At 39.8% G+C, this 25,239-nt stretch overlaps 1 protein-coding gene across 1 annotated transcript in view; it reads right to left on the minus strand.

The window, feature by feature from the left end:
- Positions 1–25,239, minus strand: part of PKHD1 (PKHD1 ciliary IPT domain containing fibrocystin/polyductin) — a 377,339-nt gene that overhangs the window by 303,459 nt on the left and 48,641 nt on the right. Inside the window, 7 exon segments of the mRNA XM_087817135.1 lie at positions 2,923–3,073; positions 8,450–8,669; positions 13,781–13,924; positions 15,682–17,289; positions 18,690–18,757; positions 19,456–19,651; positions 23,670–23,805. Of these exon segments, the coding sequence (XP_087673261.1) occupies positions 2,923–3,073; positions 8,450–8,669; positions 13,781–13,924; positions 15,682–17,289; positions 18,690–18,757; positions 19,456–19,651; positions 23,670–23,805 (2,523 nt within the window).

The following is a 25,239-nucleotide window of genomic DNA, read 5'->3' on the forward strand; positions in this document are numbered from 1 at the left end:
TTCACATACACCATGTTCTTTGCACTATTCCTATGGGCTCTTGCACCAGTGTCTTGTCCATACTGGTTCCTCTATCAGAAACCCCTTTCCTCTACACCCCTGGAATGCCTGGGCGCCGCTCATCTTCATAACATGATACAGCCATCTGCTTCAGTAGAATTCAGTGACTGCCCCGCCTGAAGATGACCTTTCCCACCTCTGACCCCCCACTTTCAGGTAGGGAGAAGAGCATGGCATGGGCAACATTTCCCAAAGTGGGGGCAGCAGAACAGATACAAGCCCCAGGAGAGATTCTTGGGATAAAGAGTTCCACGGACAAATTTGGGTAATGCTCCACATCACAGCCCTGTCTTAGAAATTCACATTATGTGGTCACATACTGAATGTTCTCAAAAGTCCTTTGGTGAAAAAATATATAACTTTGTTTAACGCAGCTCTCACAGATGTATTTGATTTGGAACCCTTTTATCACAAAATACTTACATCCCATGAAACCACTATTCCAAGGTTCTCACATAATACTTGGAGCTGGATACCTGAATTCTAGTTTCCATTAAGCACCTGTCAGTGCTGGTTTTCCCCAGGCCCAGGTCAGGCCCAGGCCCAGATTAGGCAACTGTGTACCCTAACACAGGTGATATGTCCGCAGGCCCAAGCAGAAAAAGCAGATACCCTAGATCTATAGGGTAACAAGACACCCCAGGACTAGAGTCTCTAGCCTAGAAGGTTTTTACAGACATGTCCCTCTGGTTCCTAAAGATTAAATGGCTTATTTCCCCCACAATGCTTATGACCACATGGGTTATGATGCTAAATTACTAGCTGTGACCTTTTTCAGGCCATGTTTCCGTATGGACCTCAGTTAACTCATCTCTCCAACGAGTGGCCTGGTCCAGATGGCATCCAACATTCCATCCAACCATGAAGTCCTTCTTTGAAGCGTATCTGCTTGCATACATGGCCTCTCTTCCTACTATCCCGTAAAGGTGGGGTCTCTTTCCACATCATTTTTTATCTCCTTCAGAGCAAGGCATGGGACCTTAAACATGGTTAGAACTCAATAAATGCATACTGCATAAATACGTAAAGATGACTGAGGCGATTAAGGCTCAAAAAATTCAAAGTTAGTCTTTGAGGAAATGAGAAATTAGCTAAAATCTAAGAAGTGAAGTGATCTGGGTAAAACAGCAAGCATGGCAGAGAAACAATTCTGTATCATTTCCTAGAACTGCTTCTAGCAAACTAGCACTGCCAATAATGGCTATGGTTAGACATTTAAATTGTGTTCAGTGCAATTCTCAGTGGCCCCTGTGTTAGAATCCTCACACCAACCCTATTAAGGTGGGTCCTATTCTTACCCCACTTTACAGATGAGAAAACTGAAGCACAGAGGGGTTAAGTAACTTACCCGAAGTCCTTCAGATAACAAGTGATATATTCAGACCCCAGCAGTCTCATTCCAAAGCCCACACTTAACTGCTGTGCAAGTGCCTCTTCCCCCCTTTCGCCAGCATTTGCTGATGTGAGCACCCCAACAATACAAGGCTAGAACCAGGAGGAAACTGGGACCCCACAAGGCTGAGAGCTGGCTCAGTGTTCCACAGCTCATTCTCTTTCCAGAACACAACCCTGACCCAGCAGCCCCTCTCACTCCAATCAACCTTTGAGCCATCCCTGACAGCCGCCTGCCGAGAAAGGGGCACAGGGGTGAAGTGGAGGCTGCGATTGGGGGACTATCGTGCTGGAGATGAAGAATTAAAATCAGCAACGAATTGAAAGGAAGAGGTGTACTGGGGGTGGGGGCACAGGAAATAGTGACAGCCCTGTGCACCCTGCAAGGAAGGTAAAGGGGCACGAGAAACCCAGGAAGGTGACCAAATGGACAGAGAGACTCCAGAGAGATGTGAAGGTAGACAGGAGTCGTTTAGAACAGACAGAAAAATTACTTGTAATTGCATACTTTTTCAGCACCAGTCCAAAAGCTATAGGAAAACATGCCTTCCGAACTCAAGAAGTATAGGTTGGCATTTGGAAGGTCTAACTGAAGCAACTTTCATAAGAGAATCTGGTATAATATGTGGCACATAATAGGCACTCAATAAATGTTTGTTCCAAATAAAAGAGACAAAAAGAGAAAAATATGGGAATTGCTTTCATAAAGAGAAAGGCACCTAAGGGAGTAGGTGCCCGAGAAATATTATTTTTTATATGTGTGCTGTGAGAAGCCTGGAGAGCTGTGAAAGCTTATCGGATGTATTTCCAAAGAGCCCTTAGTTTCTGATTTCAATTCATGAAAATCCCTGGGGAGGCTGTGAGAATCCCTCACTGGGGACTTTTAAGAAAGCGTCTTAGAGAGCCACTTGAAGGGGGTGGTTTAGATGATTTCAAAAAGGGTAAACTGAGGCAGAGAGGACAGAGCAAATCACCCAGCAGAACTTTTCAGTTTTTAATTGTCATGTAATTTCCTCAGAAGCTGAAGTTTCCACTCCGCTCTCCACAGAGCAGAGATGAACTGGATGGACCAGTCAACACTGCCATCTGACCAACTGAGGATGGCCGAGTAATTTGGAAACCTTCCAGAAGCACTTGGTTAAATTGTAGGCCATTTATTTCATGAAGAAATAAACGACAAAGTCCCTTTTAAACAAGCACGCAGAAAGCAGGACAAAAAGCTGAGATTATCTGTTCAAAATTTGCTTTAAAAGAGCCCAGGCAGCACTCATTTATTTTTGAGAAAATATATGATTAACTATAGTTAGCTATGAATTCAGATGTTGTGCATTAGAGCAGCTCCTCAAAGTTTGAGAGCATTTAATATTATATATCGCTGCCATTTGGACTAAATTGTTTTTTTAATGTACACAATATTACAAATTTAATTTGAGCTGTTTGAATCAGTCTGTAAAAGAGATTTGATTATACCTGAGTGTTCTGGCCCCGGCTTTTCCGTATCTCAGTAATCTTGGCGGTAATTGGCTGATTAGGCGTCTCACACTCCATCTTTGCCTCAGTTTCCATGGTAATGTTACAGGAGCTATTATAGATGAGAACTTCATCTCTTTCCACTTTAGGGCTGAAACGAGAGGGGAGGTTAAATGGGGTGTCATCAATCTTAATGAAATGCAATTATTTTTACTCTTATTAATCATTGCAAGCCATTAGCTTGTGGCAACTACAGGCCGCCATTTGTCAAATTTTGCAAATTTCTGTAATTTTGTTTCCATTATTTTATTGTTTATTTGTTTTCCCTTTATCTGCACACCCTGCAATGAAAATGCACATGGTAAGTATCTTTCACTGAGGCTTTTCTCTTTTCCAAACCTACCAGGAACATTAGTAAAAGCTTCTCCAAGCCCAACTTAACAAGCAATGTGCAAACAATGCTTCCAGTTCCAAAAATGGAAGCAAATGTTAGGGAGTTGTTTTTTCTTGTTTTTTCTTTTCCCCTTCCCTCTTCCTGCTCTTACTCACACTTAGTGTTGGGGGAGTGAATTGCCTGAATCCCCCCGGGGCAGATGGAGAAATTGGAAAACCCACACAACTGGCTAACTGGTCCCTAATTCCAACTGTGAAAAAATGAGCTCATTTAGGCTTTCAATTCCCTCTCCCCAGCTGATGGCAATGAGGCTCTGTTGCTAGCAGTGGAACATTAACTTAGTAAATTAATTAAACTTACTTAACAGCCCAGACTAAGGAGATTCGATATATGTGCCAGTTATACTACCAGCCACTTGCTTTAAAAGTCCTCTTGCTTTAAGGAGAGAAACCAGACTACATTTAAAATGAAAAATAGCATTACAGAAAGTCTAAAAATATGCACTCTAAGGGAGATGAGAGCATGGATATTGCAGAATATTGTCCCCAACAGGTGTGATATTTATTCAACAATAATCCTGACTTTAGGCATTGTTACAACTAACTCAAAGATTATTAATGCATGATATTTTAAACTTTTCAACAATTTCATATGTATGATCTCATTTCAGCAAGTAAAGTATGTAGAGGTGTAAAAATATGTAACCCAAAATATCAGGGGATTTGCATACAGTCAAATTTTTGCATAAAAGTCAAAATCAGAAATTTGCAGCTCTGAGATTAGAGCCCAGGTGTCCTGTCTCCTAGAGCAGTGTTCTCAGGTTTTGAAATGCTGACTGAACATCAGCCACAAAGATGACAGATCGTATGGAAAGACCAGGAATAGCAGTAGAAAGGGCAAAAGGTCGCTGCTTGAGAAACTAAATCATGTCAAACTAGAGCATCTTTTTTCAAATCGATGTCAAAATGGTTGCTCACACAATTTGCTAACTACCATGTCTATTAATCTACTTAACCTCCTTTTCTTTCTGCTAACATTCCCAGCTTTGTATCCCCACAAGACATGACTTCCATGCCCACTCTCCGCTCGCCTACTGCAGACTGTCAGTATTTTAACATCGTGGGGCCCAGAGCTGAATGCACATGGTTTGTGCTGACCACTGGGACTGTGGTCTCCCTTCATCTGAGTCCTCCGTCTCTTAGCACCTAACACTATATTGGTTTGGTAGCACCTGGGCCTAAATTAAGACAGTGCTAAACTCAAAGTCTCAGAGCTGCAACTGCCTGAGGATTTCACCAGGCTGTACTGGTTCACCTGATTTTCTGAGAAACATTAGCATGCAGGGGTTAAGCTTGGAAGCAGTCCAGCCACATTTGAATCCCCAAGCAAATACTTACCATCTATATGACACTGTGAAGACATGATCCTCTAAGCTTTGGTTTCCATGTGTATAAAATGGAGTTACTAATTACTGAGTGCCTATTTCATAAAAGTGTTGATAGAATGGAGCAAAATGACACCTACAGAATGATTTCACAGAATCTGGCTTACGTTGAATGTCAGATAAGGCTGCTCTTACTATAGTTGGTGGTGGTAGTGGTGTTGGTGGCAGTCTTGTTAAAATGTAAATGTGTGAATTTACATTCATTATTGTTACATGTCATCTCCTTTATTTGGACCCATTGCTCAAATATGTTTTGAATCTGGATCCTATAATGTAGGTACAAATCCATTTATCTGAGCCATCACCCAGGGTTAGACAAAGCCACAGGATAAACACAGCATTTGCTCCTGGAGTATCGGTTGTACTCAAAGAATCAGAGAGAAAAAGCAAGGTGATTTAACTTTTAAATTAAAATGTAGTGATATTTAGATGAATATGGAAATAGGATAGAACAGAATGCAAAATTCAGATGGACAATTCAAATAAAACACCTAACTCCAAACCAACTGGATGCTTGTGTCCAGCCACGTTGGGTTTATGGCTAGAACCTCTCCTTTGCTACTGGGGGTAGGGAAGGTATTTGGAACAGTTTGAGAAGAAATAATGTTGATCTACCACACCATCGCGTTCCTTGTGATTGATTCCCAGACAGCTACTTCCCTTTCTGAAGGTCACAAACCATCTGATGATTAATTCATTCTAGAAACTGGTCAGGGATAACACAGCTTAGTTGTCTAAATGTCCAGAATTCCCCTTTTTCTTTTTATAGGCAAATTAAAGAATATTTGCCCATGGCCTCTCTGTGTTGGGTGCCCTCCTCTCACATTCATTAGCAATCACATGAGCTAGGTTTTTGTACTCAGTATAGGAATGATCTGGGATACTGACATGAACTCCAGGAAAGGAGTGACCAACTTCTTTCACAACCTTTCTTGGACTTGGGCTCCTACCCTCCCAATGAGGTTTCTTCTGCCCTTTCTCGGCTCTTCGTCAGCACAGCTTAGAGTAAAATGGGGTAAGTCACTTCTCCCTACTTTCGTTCGCCTGTAGCTACGCACAGTCTTCCCTGATCATGTTCTTGCTCCAAGAGTTAAAACCCTTTTCTGTTAGCTTAAACTTTTTTACAAGCTTTAGCTCATATTTCTTTTTGTATTTGTTCCTGATGATGTCACTAGAGATTTTTTTTTCATTAAAATGCCATCATCAAAATTAGCAGAAACTATATATCAAAAATAGTTTAACATCTACAAAATTTCTGTTTTTTCATAGCTACTATTCCATATTTTCTTCCACAATAATCCTGTGAATTAAGTAGTACAATTGTATAGGTTTAAATATAAATATAAATATGTGTATATAGAGAGATCCATGGATATAGATTATATAGACATGCAGGCACACACACACACACACGCACATATATTTATTGTGAGGGAAAATTTTTGGTCCAAATAATAGCCAAGAGAGTTCTAGAACCTAAGTTTCCTGATCACTAATCTATTCCTCTTTCAGTTAGTCTAATCAGATCCAAAAGTAAGCCAGTTATCCTCTTGTACATGCTCTCCAGGATAGGCGACAGAAACACTTATGTCATCCTGTCTTCCTCACTTAGCCTGAAATTGCTCCCTGTGGCTCTGAACCCTCACTGAGCCCACACGGTGCAGCCAAGGCTCTCGTCGCTGACGCTGGCAGCAGGACCTTGTGCTAAGCACACCGTGAGTCAGGAGCCTTGGGTTCCGGTCCTGCCACCGCCCAGGCTTGTCTCTGTGACTTTGGAAAGATGCTTAATCTGTTCTTAGGATAGACTCTAAACTCCTCACCATGGCCTTCAAGGCCTTACACACCTCCCGGAGCCTATCTAGAGCCACTTTGCTTCCTCCTCACGGCACTGCCCTCTGGCCTCTGACAGGTCATAAGCCTTGATGGGTCCTTTGCCTTTGCCACCCCCACTGTCTGACTCTCCATAATGACACCTACTTCTCCTCAGCTCAGCATTCAAGGCACTTCTTCAGAGAAGCGTCCTCTGAGCAGTTTATAAAGTAGCCTCCATCGTCTGCCATCACTGCATTGTCCTTATCACAAGACGGGATCATCTCGTTTATTGTCTGGCTTCCTCCTGTACCGCTAAGGGCAGGGACTTTGCTGCCTTGCTCACCATGGAGTCACCAGCTGCTGACACAGTACCTAAAATGTAGTAGAAACTTGATAAAAGGGCGGCGGGATGGCTGAATGGATGGAAGGCAGGGCATAGTTTTTCATAAATGTTACATATTTCTAACTGCTTTCTTAAAATACAGTCCAAGAAGTGAAATTGCCGAGTCTCCAGATATGAAGAATTTTAAGGTTATTGGTGCATATTGTCCAAGCGACCTCTGCAGATCTAATTCTCCTTCTCATGGAAGTGAAGAGCAGTGCTGGCCCCCCTCACCCTCAACACTAAGTATACACGTTGTTTGTTTAACTCAGAGGGCACACTTATTTTCGTTCTTACTCAAGAAAACACACCCACTGTTGCTTGCTGCAATATCCAGAACTTTGAGCAGCACTTTCGAAACGATATTCATAGATAAGGGCATAACTTTTAATGGGGTCTGAGGTTCAGTAGCATTATCCACCTGCTAGGGTGGAGGAAAGACATAGAATAACTCCAAAGGGATCTAAGTCAAGTCCACCAATTCTGTGGAGCCAGGGACGGTGACATGTCCATGTTGGTGCCAAGCAGCAGTGAGCTCTAAAATCCAGTCTCACCCGAGTATAGCCTCCAGGACCCCATTTCCTATGTGACCAGAGTTCTTCAAGCCCTTCTAAAAAGCAACCAGCCAACTCCTTGACTAACCACAAACCTCTGGTGGCAAATTCATACTAAAACACAGACAGTCTCAGGACATGGAAAAGTCGGACTGCCATAAAAAGAACCGGTCATCTCTCTCATTCTGGGTAATTGGTCTTGTTTATTTTTACTTTTTTTAATGGGAAAATAGGCCTTCATTAACTAATTAGATGTAAGCACTCCATCCAGATAAGAAGTCGAGAAAGATGCAGGGCCACGCTCAGCAATGAAACATCACACTGCACAGGAAAGGAACTACCTGTGGAAATTAAGGCCGTCCAGAGTTACCAACATGGTCACACTTTTTTATTACATTTCTTTAAAGAATGTTTACCTGGTAAGTTGTGGTATGTGTTTATTTGTTTGTTTGTTAAGTTCAAAACATCCTAATAAACTATGGCTTCCAAATCCTAGATCTACAGTAATTCAGCCTGTGTATCCCCCTTGCTTTTGAATAAATATTGTACAATCTGCTGGATTTCTCTATGACATTTTTTCATATTTGTGAATCTGTTTGGAAAGAAAAGAAAAAGGAAAGGGGAAAAGAGCCTTCTGTTTTTCATAATGTCTAATCTTTTTCCCCATTGGCATTCACCAGATGTTGCTTTGGATCGGAAGATAAATATTAAAATCTAAGCAAGAACAAAGCAGGCTGTTTACTGGGCAGATTTTTCAGATGTTCCCTTGAACACTTGAAAAGACAGAAGATGCTTTGATATGCAGCCTGGCTGGAATCCACAATGGAACGGTTCCCCCAACAAAAGTGGAGGGGCCACATCCACCCAGCCTCCTGATGCCTCCATCAGCCCATCGGCCTTGCATCCGTGGGGAAGGTCAGGGAGGGAGGGCCCAGGGTTACCTGATGAAGAGGCCTGAGAACGATGGAAAGACTGACTCTGTCCAGCAACCTGGTGCAAAGAGGCATTGGGGACTTTCTTCACAAATGTAAAGGTAAGGCCATGATCCGGGCAGTCTTTCTGTCCCCACAGTGACAGTCAAATCACAGCGCACATAGGTGCAGCTGGCCGCGGCACAGCTCTCCTCCTCGTGCTTCAGGTCACACAGAGAAGCCAAGGACCCTGCAAGAAATGGTCACCATTAGGTTAGGTAACAGCCAGGGAAAGACCTGAAGGCCTCACATTGTTACATCAATGAAGTTCATGTGTTGTCCTTTAACTAACAGGAAAACAATCAGTTTGTTTTCCTAAAAAATGTATTATGTGTATATAATAAATACAGAAGAATATCAGTAACGTCTTTTGTAAAGTATGAACCATCATAACAAGAAAACTTTATGTAACTCTCCCAGCCAACACAAAGTCTGAAAGAGTCGTGAGGCTCGAATCTGGATGCTCCTCCCCAAGTCCAAGCCCTTCCCCTCATTCTCAGAAACAACCCCTTGCATTTTAAAAACAGTTCTCACATGGCTTTTTATTCCTAAACAAAATATTGTTGAGTTTTAGTTGTTTTTGAAGTTTATAAAATAGATTATAGGACATAATAGTCCGGGATCTGATTTTTTTCACTCAGTATTATACTTCCAAGATTTATTTATATTTTCACATGCAAATGTTGTCCACACATCTTCACTGCTGTTCAATACTGTCCTGTGTGAACATATAACAATATATTTTTCTTTCCTCTTACCAGTAGACTTTTGGGTATTTCCTAGTTTTTGTGTATATAAAAAACTACACATACAAAATTTTCTGTGGAGCAAATGCCTTAAAACTGCTTGTTTATAGGGTAGGTACAAGTTCAACTTTACAAGACAGAGCCATATTGTTTCCAAAGTGGTTGTGTTATGTTACGTTTCTACCAGCTATATTTTTGAGTTCCCATTACTCCACATAATTTTCAGCACTTGGCATTATCAGACTCTTAGTTTTGGCCAGTCCAGTGAGTGTACCTCATTGCAGCCTTAAACTGCATTTTCATCATTAATTGATCAAATAACTTTTTATGTGTTTAGTAATAACATGTTTTCTCTTCTATGAAATTCCTATTTCTGCCCTTTGCCCTTTTTTCTATTGAAATGTTTATCTTCTCTTATTGATTTATGTTCTTTATATATCCTGGGTACTAAACCTATGGAGGTTATATGGTTACTGATACCTTCTCCAGGTTTATAGCTAAAATTTTCATTCTCTTTAAGGGATCTCTTGATTAAAAGAAGTTCTTGATTTTCATATAATTATGACTATTACCTTTTGTAAAGAAGAAAAGCAATTATTTGGAGCCCTTTGACACAGACCGTTCCTGGGTTATGCAACACATGGTAAAAACAAGGCAGACTGGCAACAACATTTAACAGGAAGATAAATCTCTATGTGAGATGGTTTTGGAGCAGCTCTGTCTGAAAGTCTGAATAAAATAAAAAAGAAATAAAAAATATTTTCCCTAGCTTTCTATCTCTGCAGCTAGCCTGTCCACACAGGTACATGACAAATGTTATTAAGAACTGTGGGCTTGAACCTGAGCCCTGCCTCCCTCACACTGATGCATGCAACAGGGATAAATGAGATAAGTCCACGTGAGAGGGTTTGCACTTAATCACATACACATATTATTATTGTTGCTGTTACATTTCAAAGCATCTGCCACATAGCAGGTTCTCTGTGAACGTGTCCTGAATGAATCATGGCCATTAAAATGGTTGACAAGCAAGACTCCTATGGGTAGACGAAACATGAGAACTTCCAGTTAGGAAGCCCTCGGGCAAATAAAACAGGCTCAACACCTATAAAATAATGAACTCATTATGGGTGATTAGGTGGATGCAAATTGACAGGGTAGATTATGAAAAGTACCCAGAGCTGGGATCAGAATCCATGGATTTCACTCAAGGTTCTGCCACTAAATACCTGTGTGACCATAATCACTTTAGCTTTTCCTGCCTCGTGGAAAAGTTTGTTTCCATGAAAAAATCATGTGGTATAATTCAAGGTGTAAGTGAAAAAAAATCCAAAGATCAAAGATCTTGCTGATTTTATAAATACAAAATACTAGTTCTATCTGACAAGATGTTTTAGCAACCCATCACCTGAGAAAAATAAAATCCTTTTTATGTTAGAAACACAATTTGGGAGAAAGATAGAGATAATACCAAAAGCAGGGGGAAAAATGAAAAAGAACCTTTTTAGAGCTGCACCTTTAACGCTCCCTGATCCCCTGATGAAAAGAAAACACATTTGTACTGTGGTATCGGCATAAGCAAAACAATAATTAGGAAAGTTGGGTTCTAAGCCATCATCTGCATCCCGGAATGGGAAACATCGCTTTCTTCATCATGCGAAGTCAAACTAAGAAATAAAACTCAAAGCAAGGGTCAGAATTCAAAGTGACCTTAGCAAATTAGAGAAGTTAAGAGAAATAAACAAAAAGACTAAAGGAAAATAGTAAGGCAGTAAACCACAGAAGAAAAAAAGGAATTATATAAATATAAGATGAGGAAATTCCAGCTGTGCACAGTTATGTTAGAAAGAAAGAAAAAAAACACCTTGGAATAATAGTAACAGAGAGATTATAAACCAGCAAAGCAGCAGTGTAATTTTAAAAACAAATATGAGACCAGATTATATGCAGGCATCTTATGATGCTGCCCAATATGGTCAGAACTTGCTTACACAGAGGAGCTACCTAGTTTGGGGCTTCGAATTAGGAAAGAATTCAGAATTCAAAGGGGGCTCAGAATACCAAATATTATGAAATACCAAAATATTTACTTGTTGGAATGTTTCCAATCTAGTAGGTCCCATGAATTTGCATTTCTAACAAATTCCCAAGTGATGTTGCTGTTACTGCTCTAGCAAAAATAATAACAATAATATTATATTCTCAGTAATTCTCAACAGTATCACTGAGAACCATTACATTAGAAGGACTGAGATTATTCAGCTTTCTGACGGGCTGCCAGCTGATTAGGGTTGAAAAAAAATAGAGTTGGGAGAAGTATTAGTTAGGCAAGAGAATGAATTTCTCTGAGAATGGCAATTGGGAAATACTTATAAGGGTTACTGCTTATGAAATTGTCCTCTTAAAAAAATATCTTAAAATATAACAAATCTATATGACAAATATAAATTGATCAATAACATGCAATCTTATCTGAAAGTAGATAAATTATTAGTAGTTTCTCATAATTTGTGAGACACACTCCCTTTGGCCATTCGATGTCCATTACAGACCTACTTTGTAGGAAAAAACACACACAGTCATATACTCAAAATGTTTTATTTAGTTTCAGGGAGTTGATAGAATCCCCCAATACCATCCTGGATCATAAGTAAGAAACCAATGGAGTTTTTACCAATTCCTCTCCACCTTTGGATACTATAATTAAGAGTCTTTTTAGCCCAGAGGACATGGCTCAGCAGTTGAGCATCGACCTAGGATCCAGATCTCGGTCCCAAACCCAGTCAGGGCACAAGCCCGGGATGCGGGCTCCATTTACCACTGATGCTTCAACTCTCTCTCTCTCCCTCTCCCTTCCTCTCTCTGAATCAATAAGGATATATATATATATATTTTTTAAGTCTTTTTAAAAGGACTTTTTTTTCTTTTCTTTCTTTTTTTAAATGAAAGAGGGGGAAAATCAACTTATCCATTTTCCTAAATGAGTCGCTCTTACACAATCAATGAGTGTTTGGTGACACCTAGTGACAATAATAAGAGTTACAGCTTCCAACTCCTTTTCCTCTTAAAAATCACAGTTTTGAGAAGTCCTTTTCTAAAACTTAATCAAATCTTTTAAAGTAAAATCATTTATATTATTTCTCTCCTAGGAGTTGTAAACGTCCAATACTTCAATTTACCTGACCCTGTAACCTCAGTGGTTTTTATCTTGGACTTTCAGCTGAAATCAAATGTCTTGAAATAATACCAATAAGCTTTAAAAAGTTAATTAATTTAAGAAGTGTATATATGAAAGGCTTTTTAAATAAAACTGTGGCAGTATTAAATATTAAAACCTAGAAATGTGAAGCCTTGTTTTTCCGTTTCCATGGTTTCCTTTAGCAAGCATTGATTTTGCACACTGTTCCAGTGCTGCCCTATGCACAGGAAGCAGAATGAAAAATGAAACAGGCAACGTCTCAACTTAAATCTTTTCCTGTATCTTAAGTTTCCTATTGTGGAATTAAATTAAATTTATTGGATTTCCTACTGTAGAATTTTAAGTGGAATAGGTCTCTCTTCCACAACGTTCTACTTATACATGGTGATAATAGAAAACTCAATTTCTAGTACTTTAAACAAGAATTGTTTCCCTTCTTTTCATGCTCTCACTCTTCCTCCTCTTTGTTGTCTAAGACAATCCAATGCAAACCACCATCACAATAGTATTATCCATCATGGAATTTTTGCCCAAGCTCAGATGACGTGATGCTTTAAATCTTCCACCCACGTTCAAGCTGCAGACGGGTTAGGAAGACAACTTAAAGCACTATACAGAGAGCGTGTGTGCAAGTGATCTTTAAGTGCACAGGTACAATATCTATGATTATGCAAACAAGATAATCACCTGGCTAAGTGGCTCCTGGAGGGACAATGGCAATTTCTTCCCTTTGGCTTTTTTTCTGAAACTCAGTGGATAAATACCCTGTGTTGTGAAGCTCTGTCATGGGACTATCAAAGCTTTGCACTTTCCAAGTGGTGAGAGAGCACGGGGTGTTACTGAGTAAGGGCCCAAGTAATTACCTGGACCTGGCAGAACAAGATGTTAATGTTGGCTCTTTTGCCTATAAGAATTCAAGAACTGAGCCATTAGGCAAATATGCAAGAGATAGTTGGCTTGGTGATCTAATCCCTTCACGGGTACCTGGAGTAAGCAGATGTTTTCAACAGCCCCACCCCACACAGAGACCAAGAGATTGTTTTCTCCATGATGCCTAAAGCTGCATTGAAACCATTATTTAGAACTCAGGATTACTTTCCCCATCATCGTATGACTGCAACCGAGAACATAGGTGATCAACTTTTGTTGCCAGTAATATGACAAAAGCTATTACGAATCATTTTAATACAAGGTCCTTGACTCTGACTATCACTTTAGATGGGGAGTAGAGAAATTCTTTCCCCAGGAACACAGAAAAATGAAGGGTCTGCATAGCACTAGTCACAAAAACGGAGCTAACCAAAGAATCTCATTCTCATATATACTCTTTTAAATACATATGCCATTTTTACTGACCATCCAGAGGGAGAACCAAGCAGCTGAAGGCAGACACTGTAGCATTAGCCAGGACTTGGCAGGGGGCACCACACACAGCAGCTGAGATGTTCCCTGGAGAAAATCCTGCTCCGAACACATGAACAAGCCGTCCACCCAGGCAGCCTTCAAAACAAAGTCACAAATGCACCATCAGAGAGGCAAATCTCTCTTTACTTAACTCAAAATTCAAATTCATGCATTCTTGCTGCCCACCATTCTTTCTACACCACCCTCTAGAATGCACACAGCTCTATTCAACAACCTATAAAAATGCAATAATTTTTATATAGAAAAGTAATGGTTATTTGTAGTTCTTAAATTTTTATGCAAAAAAAGTATAAAATGAAAGTAAAATTTTTCCTAATCACCTATCTCCCTCCCCAGAGGTCGCCATGTATGAAGTTTCTTACAAACTTTTCCAGAATTTTCTAAGCATACATATTTTTTATACAAAGGATCTTTCTAAATATATTCTTACACAACTTGTTTTCTTAAAGGTATAGCATAGACATTTTTCCAAGTCTATAGCTATAGACCTAACTCATCACACTAATAGCTACTTAGAATTTCATTGTATGGTTATGCCATAATTTATTTAGCAATTTTCCTATTGATTGATACTTCTATTATGTATCCCCGCTTGCTATAATTTATGGTGCTGCAATGAACAGTATACTTATTTGAATAAAATTGTTGCAAAGTCTTAGAAATGCAATCTCTAGGTCAAAGGAAAGGTAAATTTTTAGTTTTGATGGATACTCCATATTTCTGTCCAAAATAATGTTGTATGAGTTTACAGTCCTATCAGCATTGCATGAGAGTGTCTATCTCTGATGGGTAAAAGTATGTTCCTAACAGACACATTTTGCTTCAATCTGAATAAAGCTAAATGTCCCCAGGACCCTCAGACATATGCAACCTCTAGTCCACACTGAGATAGAGTTCCAGTTTCTACCACCTTCATAGCAAGTCTAGGTTGCATTTACACAGCCACCTAAAAAACTCAAGAACAACACTTTGCTTAGCATGCATTTCATACCTCTGCCTTTTCGCCATAAAAATCATGGAATCTTAGAGAGTAGAAAGGGGAACTAGGGAGCATCCAGCCCAAACCCCTTTATCAAATAAGGAAGCTGAGGTTTACAAAGTAACCCAGCTAACTCACTGGCGTACTAGGGATCAGAATCCCAATCCCCATAGAGTCCCAACCAGCTAAAGTGGACAAATTTGTTCTAAGAAAAGGCTTGGCTAGTACTTCATCAGTCTAAGATTCAGCTCCCACAATTTCCTCTATACTTTCTGCATCCCAGTTGAAATCGAGCTATCTCAAGGACAGTAAGGCTTTAGGTGCACAGAAACTAAAACCACCTTGGAAGAAAAGGCAAGGCAAACTTCATTCTATCTAAAAGGAGAAAAAGTTCAACCAATGCAATCATAGTAAGTTGGTCTATTATTAGTGGAGTATGAATTCATCTGTAAAATATTATAAAATGATAAAAATTAATCACATTTAGTAAGTTTAAAATAATTCAAATTGACACATGGGTATAAAAATAGGTGAAGGCATTTATGTTCTACTTAAATGATCAAATTATGAGCTCTTATAAATGGTATTATTTAATTTAAAACACAAATTCAATCATGCAAAAGTATCCAATTAAAATACAGTCACATGCTTAGAGAATATGCACAATTTCTTTGATGAAAAATAAAGCCTCATACATGGAACATTAGGAGGAGACTGGGACTGTAAGAAGCCAATCAGGCTTCTTGCTTGTCTGTCATTCAGATTGATGTTATCTGCTGCCTCTTAGAGTAGTGAGCGCAGTGATTAACCCATTTACATATAGAAAACACTCTGTCTTATTTGCTTGGCTTACCGAAGTTCTCAGTCACTGCCGTGATAGTAACGCTCGACGTGAACACCAAGATGGATGAGGCCCACCCTCGTGTGTGGTCATAACCTCTGACTTGGTACTCCCCGGCAGGAAGGACTGGGACCACACACTGGAGAACCGTGCGGTTGCCAGAGACACCCACACAAGGTGACATCCCGATAAAAATGTCAACGTTCTCAGCTCCTGAGATCTGGGCCACCACAAAGGTTAAGACATCACCAATGTGAGAAACAGAGAGCAATTCTGGGGTGAAGGTGTCACTATAACCAACGACTCCCATATGGTATGAATGTCCATCTACCTCTATGTCCAGGACAGCAGAGCCATTCCCCGCAGGAACAATGCACTGGACGAGCTTGGCACTGACGTTCACCGTCAGGCAGGCCCGCTGGCCAATGTAGACCAATGAGCTGTTCTGCCCTCTCAGGGCTGTGCCCTCTATGGTCAAGAGGCCTCCGCCATGCATGCTGAAATTTTGGGGGAAATAATGAAACACCTGAGGCAAAATGGAGAAGTGTCTGGAAATGTTAACGGAACAAGCATACCCATTTCTTGAGTGAAAAACTGATAGGTAGTGGAGTCCGGGGGTCAAGTCACTTATCCAGCATGCCACGTGGCTTGCATTGAAGAAAGTTACAACGCAAGGAAGGTGACCATCCAAGTACACCGTTGGCTCATCCGCTGTGGTGCCTAACCTCTGACCTCTAATCAGCACTGAAGTTAGAGACCCATTGATGCTAGTGGTCAAGGCGTCCACGACAGGAGTTGTCTCCTCCCTCAAGAAAAGAGTGCAATTACCCTGGCACTCACTGGGTAGCCCATTGACCAGGACTGTGACGTTCAGGCTGAAGGAAGCACCAGGCACTGAGTCACCCACCAGGTTAACTTGGCAGAGGATTGTCTGGTCCCCCAGGCTCAAAATTGCACAGGTAAAAGGACCGGAAAGATCAACCTGAACCGATTTCCTCCTGGAGTTGAGAGCCAACCCCTTCACCGTGAGTATTATCCCACCACAGGCAGACCCATTGGCCGGGGAGATGGACATTATCCGAGGTGTCACCACAAATTCCTGGGGTACCGCAGACATGTTCGCAAAGCCCATCTGCTTGTGGCATACATGAAGTGGATAGACACCCGCCTCCAAGCTGTGGAGAGGAAAGGAGCACCCAGACAGGCTCATGTTGCTCCCCGAAGACTGTGTCTCAAGATCGCAGTTCAGGTCCCCCAGAAGAATCACTGAGTTGGAGAGGTTATGTCCTTCCACGTAAAGCCTCAGGCTGTTGTTCGTGAATTCTCCTCGCAAGGCAGTGACCACTGGTGTTGCTGCCACTTCATAGATGAAGGTAAAACCCTTCCCCACCAGGCTTGGTGCAGGTCCCGGGGTGAAGGACATGTTGCCAGCCCAGACCTCCACGGGGGCTGGGACAAGGAGGACGTCTGCCTCAGGCAGCAGGAGGGCAGGTGAGGTCTCACACCACACGTTTGTCTCTGTTAACTTCACAATGTCACAGGATTGATTGCCCACAAGCACCCAAATTAAAGCTGGGTTCCTGCTGAACCCTGCTCCTGAGATGCTGAGAATGGTCCCACCTAAAGCATAAGTACCAAAAACAAAGCATTAATGCCAATAGTCAGAACTAGGCGCCCACAACACCCAGGTAAGCCCCAGAGCAATTAAGTGGAGGGTGGGGAAATGTTGGTGAAACCTCTATTATATCACCTCACCCATCAATGTTAAATTTGTGATCATTTCCACAGGAGCCAGATGGGCTGAAATTCACACACAGTAAAACAATATAAATTGTTATCTAGGAAGAATGTTCTAATATTTGAGACAGAATTTTCAATATACTGATAGATTCTAGAAGCCAGCACTTCCATCAACTTATACACTACTAAAAGAATCAAATTTCTTAAAGTGTTCTTGTCATCTGCTACCTTCTCCAACATGTAAGTCTATATTATTATATATATTATTATGTAGAGAGAGTATATGTATATTTTACACAAACATACATACAATTTATATATTAATGAAAAATCAAATTCCGTAGCCTTATCATCTTACATATTATCTGACATATTATTTCATATTATTCTATATGTTATTATGTGAAGTATATGTATATTGTTCTATATATTTAACTAACACACTAATGAAAAACTTGTTCGTCTTCTACTTACCTTCTACATTATTCTATATTATATTTCAATATTCCACATATTATGTAGCCATGTGTATATATGTAGTCATGTGTGTATATGTATATATGACATACCAAGAGCCACTGACACATGCTTGTGAATTTACCGCTACATCCATAGACTCTGCCTTGCACTCCAGCTGAGGGACAATCAAACAAACCATCTTCAGGACAGAGGTTGGAGCAACATACCCCATATCATTACCAACTCAGCGGTGGAGCCAAGCAGCTTTTCAAAGGATTTTACTACACTCTAAAAGGATACTGTGTTATTTCATACACTATCACAATGATTATTCACATACATGAGTAAAGCTTTCAATTGTTTTCTGAATACTTTTCTAGATTTCTCTATTTGCCTTGTCCTCATATCTCACACATTGGCATTTGTGTTTCTGCCCACTTCTGGGTCTTTCACCCGCTTCCATAGAGAAAAGTGAAGACACAGAACCTCATTTCTCTCCTTACAATGTGCGGGATCTAAAAGGCAAACGCAGGAAGCACTTCCCTTATTTTTCTAATATCCACTCAAGGTGTGCTACCCTTGAGATGTTTCATCCACTTTCTATCAGAAAAAGAAAACCAGGCACATCTCCTTTTCATAAAAATTCTTTCATTTCCTGAGCTTACTGAGTTTTCACAGCCTTCGTTTCCTGGAGCACAGGGAAAACTCTCCCTGTTGCCCATTTCTGATCTGACTGGTCAATGAATCCAGGAACAAACTCTGAGTATGCAGTGAGTTATACATGCGGGATAGATGACACCAGTCACGTCACAGCCACTCACCCAGAAGGGACCCACAGCAAGGCTCAATGCTGAGAACTTCTGTGATGTACTGGATGTGAAGATCGACCCTACAGAAGAAAATGGGGAGATTCCTATGAAATAACTGAGAGACTTGGAAGAAGACTTAGGAAAAAAGGAGTAGGACAGAAGAGATATATGTATTTTGGAGAGAAGAGAGCAGTTATGGAGAGCAAAGTGTGAATAATTGCCTAACAGTGAAGAAAAGAAATGGTCGGGAAAAGATTTTGGGTGAGACATTTTCCTGGGCCAGTACCATGTGGTGGCACTAATCCCATGTAGTTTAGCTAACTTCCTGGAATGAGGAGACAGAACTTCTAGAGAAATACTGGGCAGAGGGACTTCAGGGCAAAGAAGTTATGAATATTGCTTGTATAATAATTATAAGCCATTTATTCAAAGCCCAAGACACAATCTTATTAAAGGTCTTATTTAAATACATACTCTTATTAAAGCTGAGAGTCTTCCCTCTTCGCATATAGATGCCCACCCCACTCAAGCACCATGATGTCTTAATTCCAGAAAGTTCTCTGTTCCCCAACTAATAAGCCAAAAATTTCCTCTGGATCGGCCTTTGAGAGCAAACTCCCCTGTAGGGTTTCTAAGATTTGTTCACATTTTATGATTACCATGTGTTTATTCCCTAACTTCGAAGAAGAAAAATTAAAGTCCTAACTCAAAACTAGAATTCAACTGAATCACTAGACCATCAAAGAGACCTAAAACTAATGGCAAATGTCCACCTCACCCTTGTGAGCGAATGCTGACCCCGTTGATGGAGACGGAGATTCTGTGGAGGCCAGCAGGCAGCGGGGGCAGCACCACCTCCAGGCCCTGGGCAGTCTTCTCATGAACCCGAGCCAGGGAGTCCTGGATGTGGACTTCCACGTCCAAGCCTGTGTAGTCCACCAGCAGCACCATCCCAATGAAAAGGCTCTCACCTCCTGTGTGGAAAAGCATTCCTTAGCCTCTGTGCTATGGGTTTGTGTCCTCAACCACCTCTCCAATTCTAAAACTGTCTTTTATTATTAAATACATGGTCATCCCTGTGCATAGTACTGCAATTAAGAGTTTTAATGCCAACCTAATTTTTTTCATGAAACTTCTAACAATTCTTTTAATAGAGCTAGAGCCTATAACCTCATGAGCATAAAAAGTAAATTTGTCAGGACAATTGTACTCAAGAAGCAAACTAATCTATCTTCATGAAGAGGCAAATTGAGAAGTAGTTTGGAGGGCTGATGACCTTCGTAACCAGCAAATAGCACCCCATGTCCTTTTTTTTAACTTCCATTTTTCTACTGATAGAAGTCTAAAGCTATATCTTCAGTGTGCACTGGACCCCATAATAATGCTGTATGTGAGTATAGTACTTACAGTTTACAGAGCACTTTGGTCCTTACACTATCCTGATGAGATCTATGGAGCCATTAGTAGGACTGGCATTTAGCTTTTGAGGAAACTAAGGTTCGGCAGCCAAGGTTTCATAGCTAATTAATGGAAATGTCAAGGCCTGAGCCAAGTCTTCTCTTACACTTAGATACATTTTTAATTTAATTAGCAACTCTACTAAAATGCTCTGTATACTATAGACACTCTAATTCAATTCCTTTTACCTCAAATAGTACTGACCTCCAAGAGTAATATATCATAAAGGGCATAAAAATAAGTTGCAAATAGACCCTGCCCTCAAAAAGACCTCAAAAGTGGGAAAATAGGTGCCAAAATAGCTTCAGTTATAAAACCTACCATAAGAGAGGTGGCAATTATGCAGTGGGTCGTTCAAGTCAGAGCAATGTTCAAAATATCAAGAAAGGCCTTATGGGCAAGATGGTGCTTGAAATTCAACCTGAAAGCTAAACCCCAAGAGGCCAATATAAACAAGAAGGGGTTGACAATTCAATTCTGAAAACTTTACAGTTTTACCCAAAGTGTTTGTAGCACTTTCTCATTTCATCATCCAGTGGGTCTGAGAGAAGGAACGAGATGTGGGTGACTTTCTGGAAGACCAGATACACGTACATGCAGTTAGGGACTCTATTAGAGTAGGCTGAGCTGATGGTGGTTCTATGGCTAAAGACCAAGAAAGCCAATCCTGAGAGGTCTCTACTTAATTCAGCAGGCAGTAGAGGCCTCCAAAGTTTTCTACACAAAGAAAGGATATGATTAAAGCTATCATTCCAATTTATAAGATCAATTGAAGAGACAGGGGAGGGGAAATCCACTCTGCAGACAACTGGAGTCTTAAGAGCTAGAAATCAAGTATGCAATGGCAAGAGGGGAAATAAATAAATATGCCTTTCCTGCATCTTGGTGTGTCCATAGAGACACAGCTTAAGCTAAAGCTCCTTTAGTTGCTAATGTTTGAGAACTGCTACAGGGCTGGCATCTGTAGGACACCATAGCCAACTAGATGAGGAGAAGAGGCTGCCTGAAAGAGAAATGTCAAAGAGGAGGGCTTGTGGGTTGTTGAGATGACCGAATTGACATTTAAAGCCTTGTTCTGCCATTTAACTGCCTGTGTGCCTCACTCTGGGCTCTCGAAGCCTTGGATGTTTCTTCAGTGAGACAGTAACAGAGCGCAGCCCATGTGATTTGTTGTGAGGATTAAGTTAGGCATCCCAGGAAAGCCTCTTGTGCAGACGAGCATTCAAAAGCCCTCGATTAGCTTCATCTATATTCTCTTTTCTTCTTCAGGTCCTCCCAACCTTGCTTTTACTGTGAAGCCTGAAGCCTCCACATAGTGAGTTCAAGGAATTTCAGGGTTGGGAAAGAAAACAGCAGACATGACCACATGGTGGCAGAGCACACAAAAAAAAAATTTTTTAAATGAGCTTTATGTGGGTCGTGCTTTGTCAGGTTCACATAGATGCAGAAATCTCAGAGTCAACAATAAGTGACCACCACCCAGAAGGGCAGGAAAACAAGGAAAGTCCTGGTGGAGAAGGGCATTAGAGAGGAGCTTACGAATCTACATGATGCCACTCAGCAGTGCAGTAGGTAGTCTTTGGTCAGAGGGCTGCTAAGGGCATCAGTGACTTGGAGTTCTTTAAAGCCCCTAGGTTTATCATATCTACGTCTAGCAGAGGTTGTGTGCAGTTTTACAGGGTATGCAAAGCATGCAGGCTCTAAAAGGCTAAAAATATACTTTGGGGGACTATATTGAAAATAATTAGATATATGAAAATTTGAGTTTGGCATTGGCAGGCTTGAGCTAATGGCTCCCAGCCTGCTGTGAAAGGGTAAACAACATAGGGCAATAGGCACAGGCCATCTTTGGCTCATTAATATAATACAGTATCTGGTGGGATGATGGCATTCACTTCAACACAGCACTTATTGAGTAGGTACTTTTACGTTCTTCATCTCCACTCTTCACAATACCCTTGAGAGAACTATTCCCACCTAACAGTTAAAGGAACTAAAGGTAAAGGAAGTTAAATATCTTGCCCAAGGAGTGGCTGAGCTGGGATTCATTCATATCTAGAGCTGACTGATTAAAAAACCACTCTAATGGTCCTGTACATCAAATTATCTGCCCCTCCTTCCCACCCTTCCTCTTCTCTTTCTTTGATTACATCTTGGCTTCAAAGTCACCATCAACATAATCATCTCCTGGATGGAGATATGCCACACTCCAACCTTCAAAGAGACTTTCCCCATAGGTTACCACTCTTTGTGGGTTTTATAACATGTTCTTTATTCTGCCTGTAGAAAGATTTAAATGCAAGTGTAAATTCTGCAAATAATGCATCATGTTGTATATATCAATAACATGAACTCCCTGGGTTCCTGGTCAATTGTCAAGCTAATCCTAGATGCCTGTGAGGCACTGATGCAATGTATTTATTCTTTTTATTATAGGTAGAAAATTTTATTAAAAGCCCAAATCACTGAAATCTGAATGGAACACAAAGCTCCCTCCTCCCTTTTCGACCTCCTTGGGAAGAATCTATACCACTAAGGAATTTTACGCACTCTGGTGGCCTAAGGCAGCAAATTCTTCTTCTGCACTATCTGAGCTGAATAATATTGAGAGCTAAAGGACACTTCCCTTTATTTATGTACTCTTGAGCAATGGTAAATGAAAATAGTCCCAGAAAATTGATTTCAGACTTTATTTTTTTTGCGGGGGGGGGGGTATATTGGATGGTCTTTTATAATAAACAGATATGGCTGCCATAAACCCTCTGTTATCTGGCATTTAATTAATCAGAAAGGTGTGTTACCCGGTACTTTTCCAAATCTATATGGTCTGACATGATGATAAATTATTATATTTCCATCCTATCATATCACCTGAATTATCCTAGAAAGATTAAATTGCTTATCATTGTTGTGTACTAAAGAATTCATTCTTTTTATACCCAGTATGTCTCAAGGAACAAGAATTCTTGGCTAATCAGAACACCCTATTCTCTAATCATATCAAATAACTGCTATAATAGACTATGAGGCCCAAAACAGTATTTTATAGTAAGCTATATAAGTGGATAACTGCTTAGACTCTGCAACCAGATAGCTTGATTCAAATCCTAGCTCTGTTACTTACTGAAGGTAACACCTTAGACACGTTACTTCTTCTTTTGTTCCTTAGTTTCCTTACCTATAAATGGGGACTAATAATTGTGTAAATTAGTGATAATAATTAAAGTCTACTATATGTCTGTGCTATTGACACATAGTAGGTGCTCAATAAATATTTGTTGAATTGTTACCTTTAAATTCCCATGTCATTATCATGATGGAAATAGTCACAATTTTACAGAGTGAAAATAGATATAAGGAGATTTATTCAGTGATGACTAAAATGAGAATACCAGTCTCCTGAGTTTCTGAAAAATAACTTTCATCCCAAATATAACACTAAATAAAGCTCAATAAAATGTATAAGCCATTGTTTTCCTTTTTGTTGGATTAAAGATCTAAAAATAAAAGATTCTTCCATATCATGCATTTTACCTGCTATGCTACTTCTGTTTCTGCTCAGAGACATGATCACTGGATTTAAAGAAGAGACATATGTAAATGCCATAGAAAGAACTGCAGAATGGTCCCCTCTGATCACAGTCACATTCACAATGGGTCCATCTTTCCCCTGAAAAATCAATTTTTAAAATTGAACCTCTGTAAATAAGATTGACTTGAGAGAAGTCCATGTAGAATTAATTTAAAAGGTTAATTTCATGAAAATTGTTCTTAAAGAGTATATTTGCTACTTTCAGGTCTCTCACACACATGCATACAGTAGCAAATGTTTATAATAGGCAAGTGCAGCATCCAACTAATTAAGAAGTAAATAAGAATTATCTTCAATTAACACACCAATTTGTTCTGCAAGAAAAATGGCAATTTCAAATAAACATCCATACCTAGCTAAACTATCCATCAAGTGTGAGAATACTTTCAGACATATAAGTACTCAGAAAACTTCCCTCTGATATGTTCTTTCTTGGGATGTTTCTTATGTCTATGGCTTCATAGAATAAACAATAGCCAATAAAGAGAAAGATACGTACTCCAAGAAATGACTCTACACAAGAGAGCAATCCAGGAAAGTGCTAGGATAAAATCTGTAGAATAAATCTAAACAACATCAAGTTCAATCGAAGCAGAAAAGAGAGAGCTTCAAGGAAAAAGAGCAACTGATATGACAGAATTTTTTTCTTAAAATAGAGAATTTTTATTATAAAGAAGGCATGTTTTTAAAAACTAAAAAATCAACTAAAATATATATTTTTTTCTGATTCTAACAGCATCATTTAAATAGTTATAATAATGTAAGCATAGTTTATTGATTTAAAAAATACTGGTATTATAACTATATTCAAAAGAATTAAAAGTGGTTGTTTCAGAAAGGGGGGACTTGAAGCAGGGAGGGGTAGGAGAGCATGATTGCTTTACTATTCTCCTTTTAAACTTTGCATGTATTACTTTGATCAAAATTAAAAAGGTTTTTTTTAGTGTTTATTCTCTTTTGTGAAAGAAATCCAAACAGTACAAAATTTAGCCATTAAAATGTAAATATATATTAAAGTGATAATACCAGTGTTGGCCAAACACCAGAAATCAGACACTTGTACAGTGATAGTAAGAGTATAAATTAAAAAGGAATTTCAGACAACTGGATACTACATATCTTGAGAAAAGTAAATATGACCAAAACTATAGTTAATGGAATGATGAAAGCTCTGTTGTTTGAAATAGGAAATCTTGGAAATTATCTTAATGTCCGTTAATAAGGAACTATTAAACAAATTATAAAACAACCATGTATTGAAATTGCAAGCAGTTTATATATAAAAGCTAACATTTCATAATATTTGAGTAATAGGATAAGATAAAAATGTGGGACCACAGATCAAAGATTATTCTGAACCCTCTCTTCCAGAGGTCTTTATTTGTTCAGTACACAATCATCTTTTGGGGTCATGGATGTGCTAGGAATGTTGATGACACTGATGTCAACTCTGAATAGAAAACTCAGTCTCAGCTGTGAGCGTGACCCTTACTAACAGCACCAGGGAAGGAC

Source organism: Miniopterus natalensis, chromosome 5 (assembly GCF_054644295.1).
Source record: "Miniopterus natalensis isolate mMinNat1 chromosome 5, mMinNat1.hap1, whole genome shotgun sequence".
NCBI classification, from domain to species: domain Eukaryota; kingdom Metazoa; phylum Chordata; class Mammalia; order Chiroptera; family Miniopteridae; genus Miniopterus; species Miniopterus natalensis.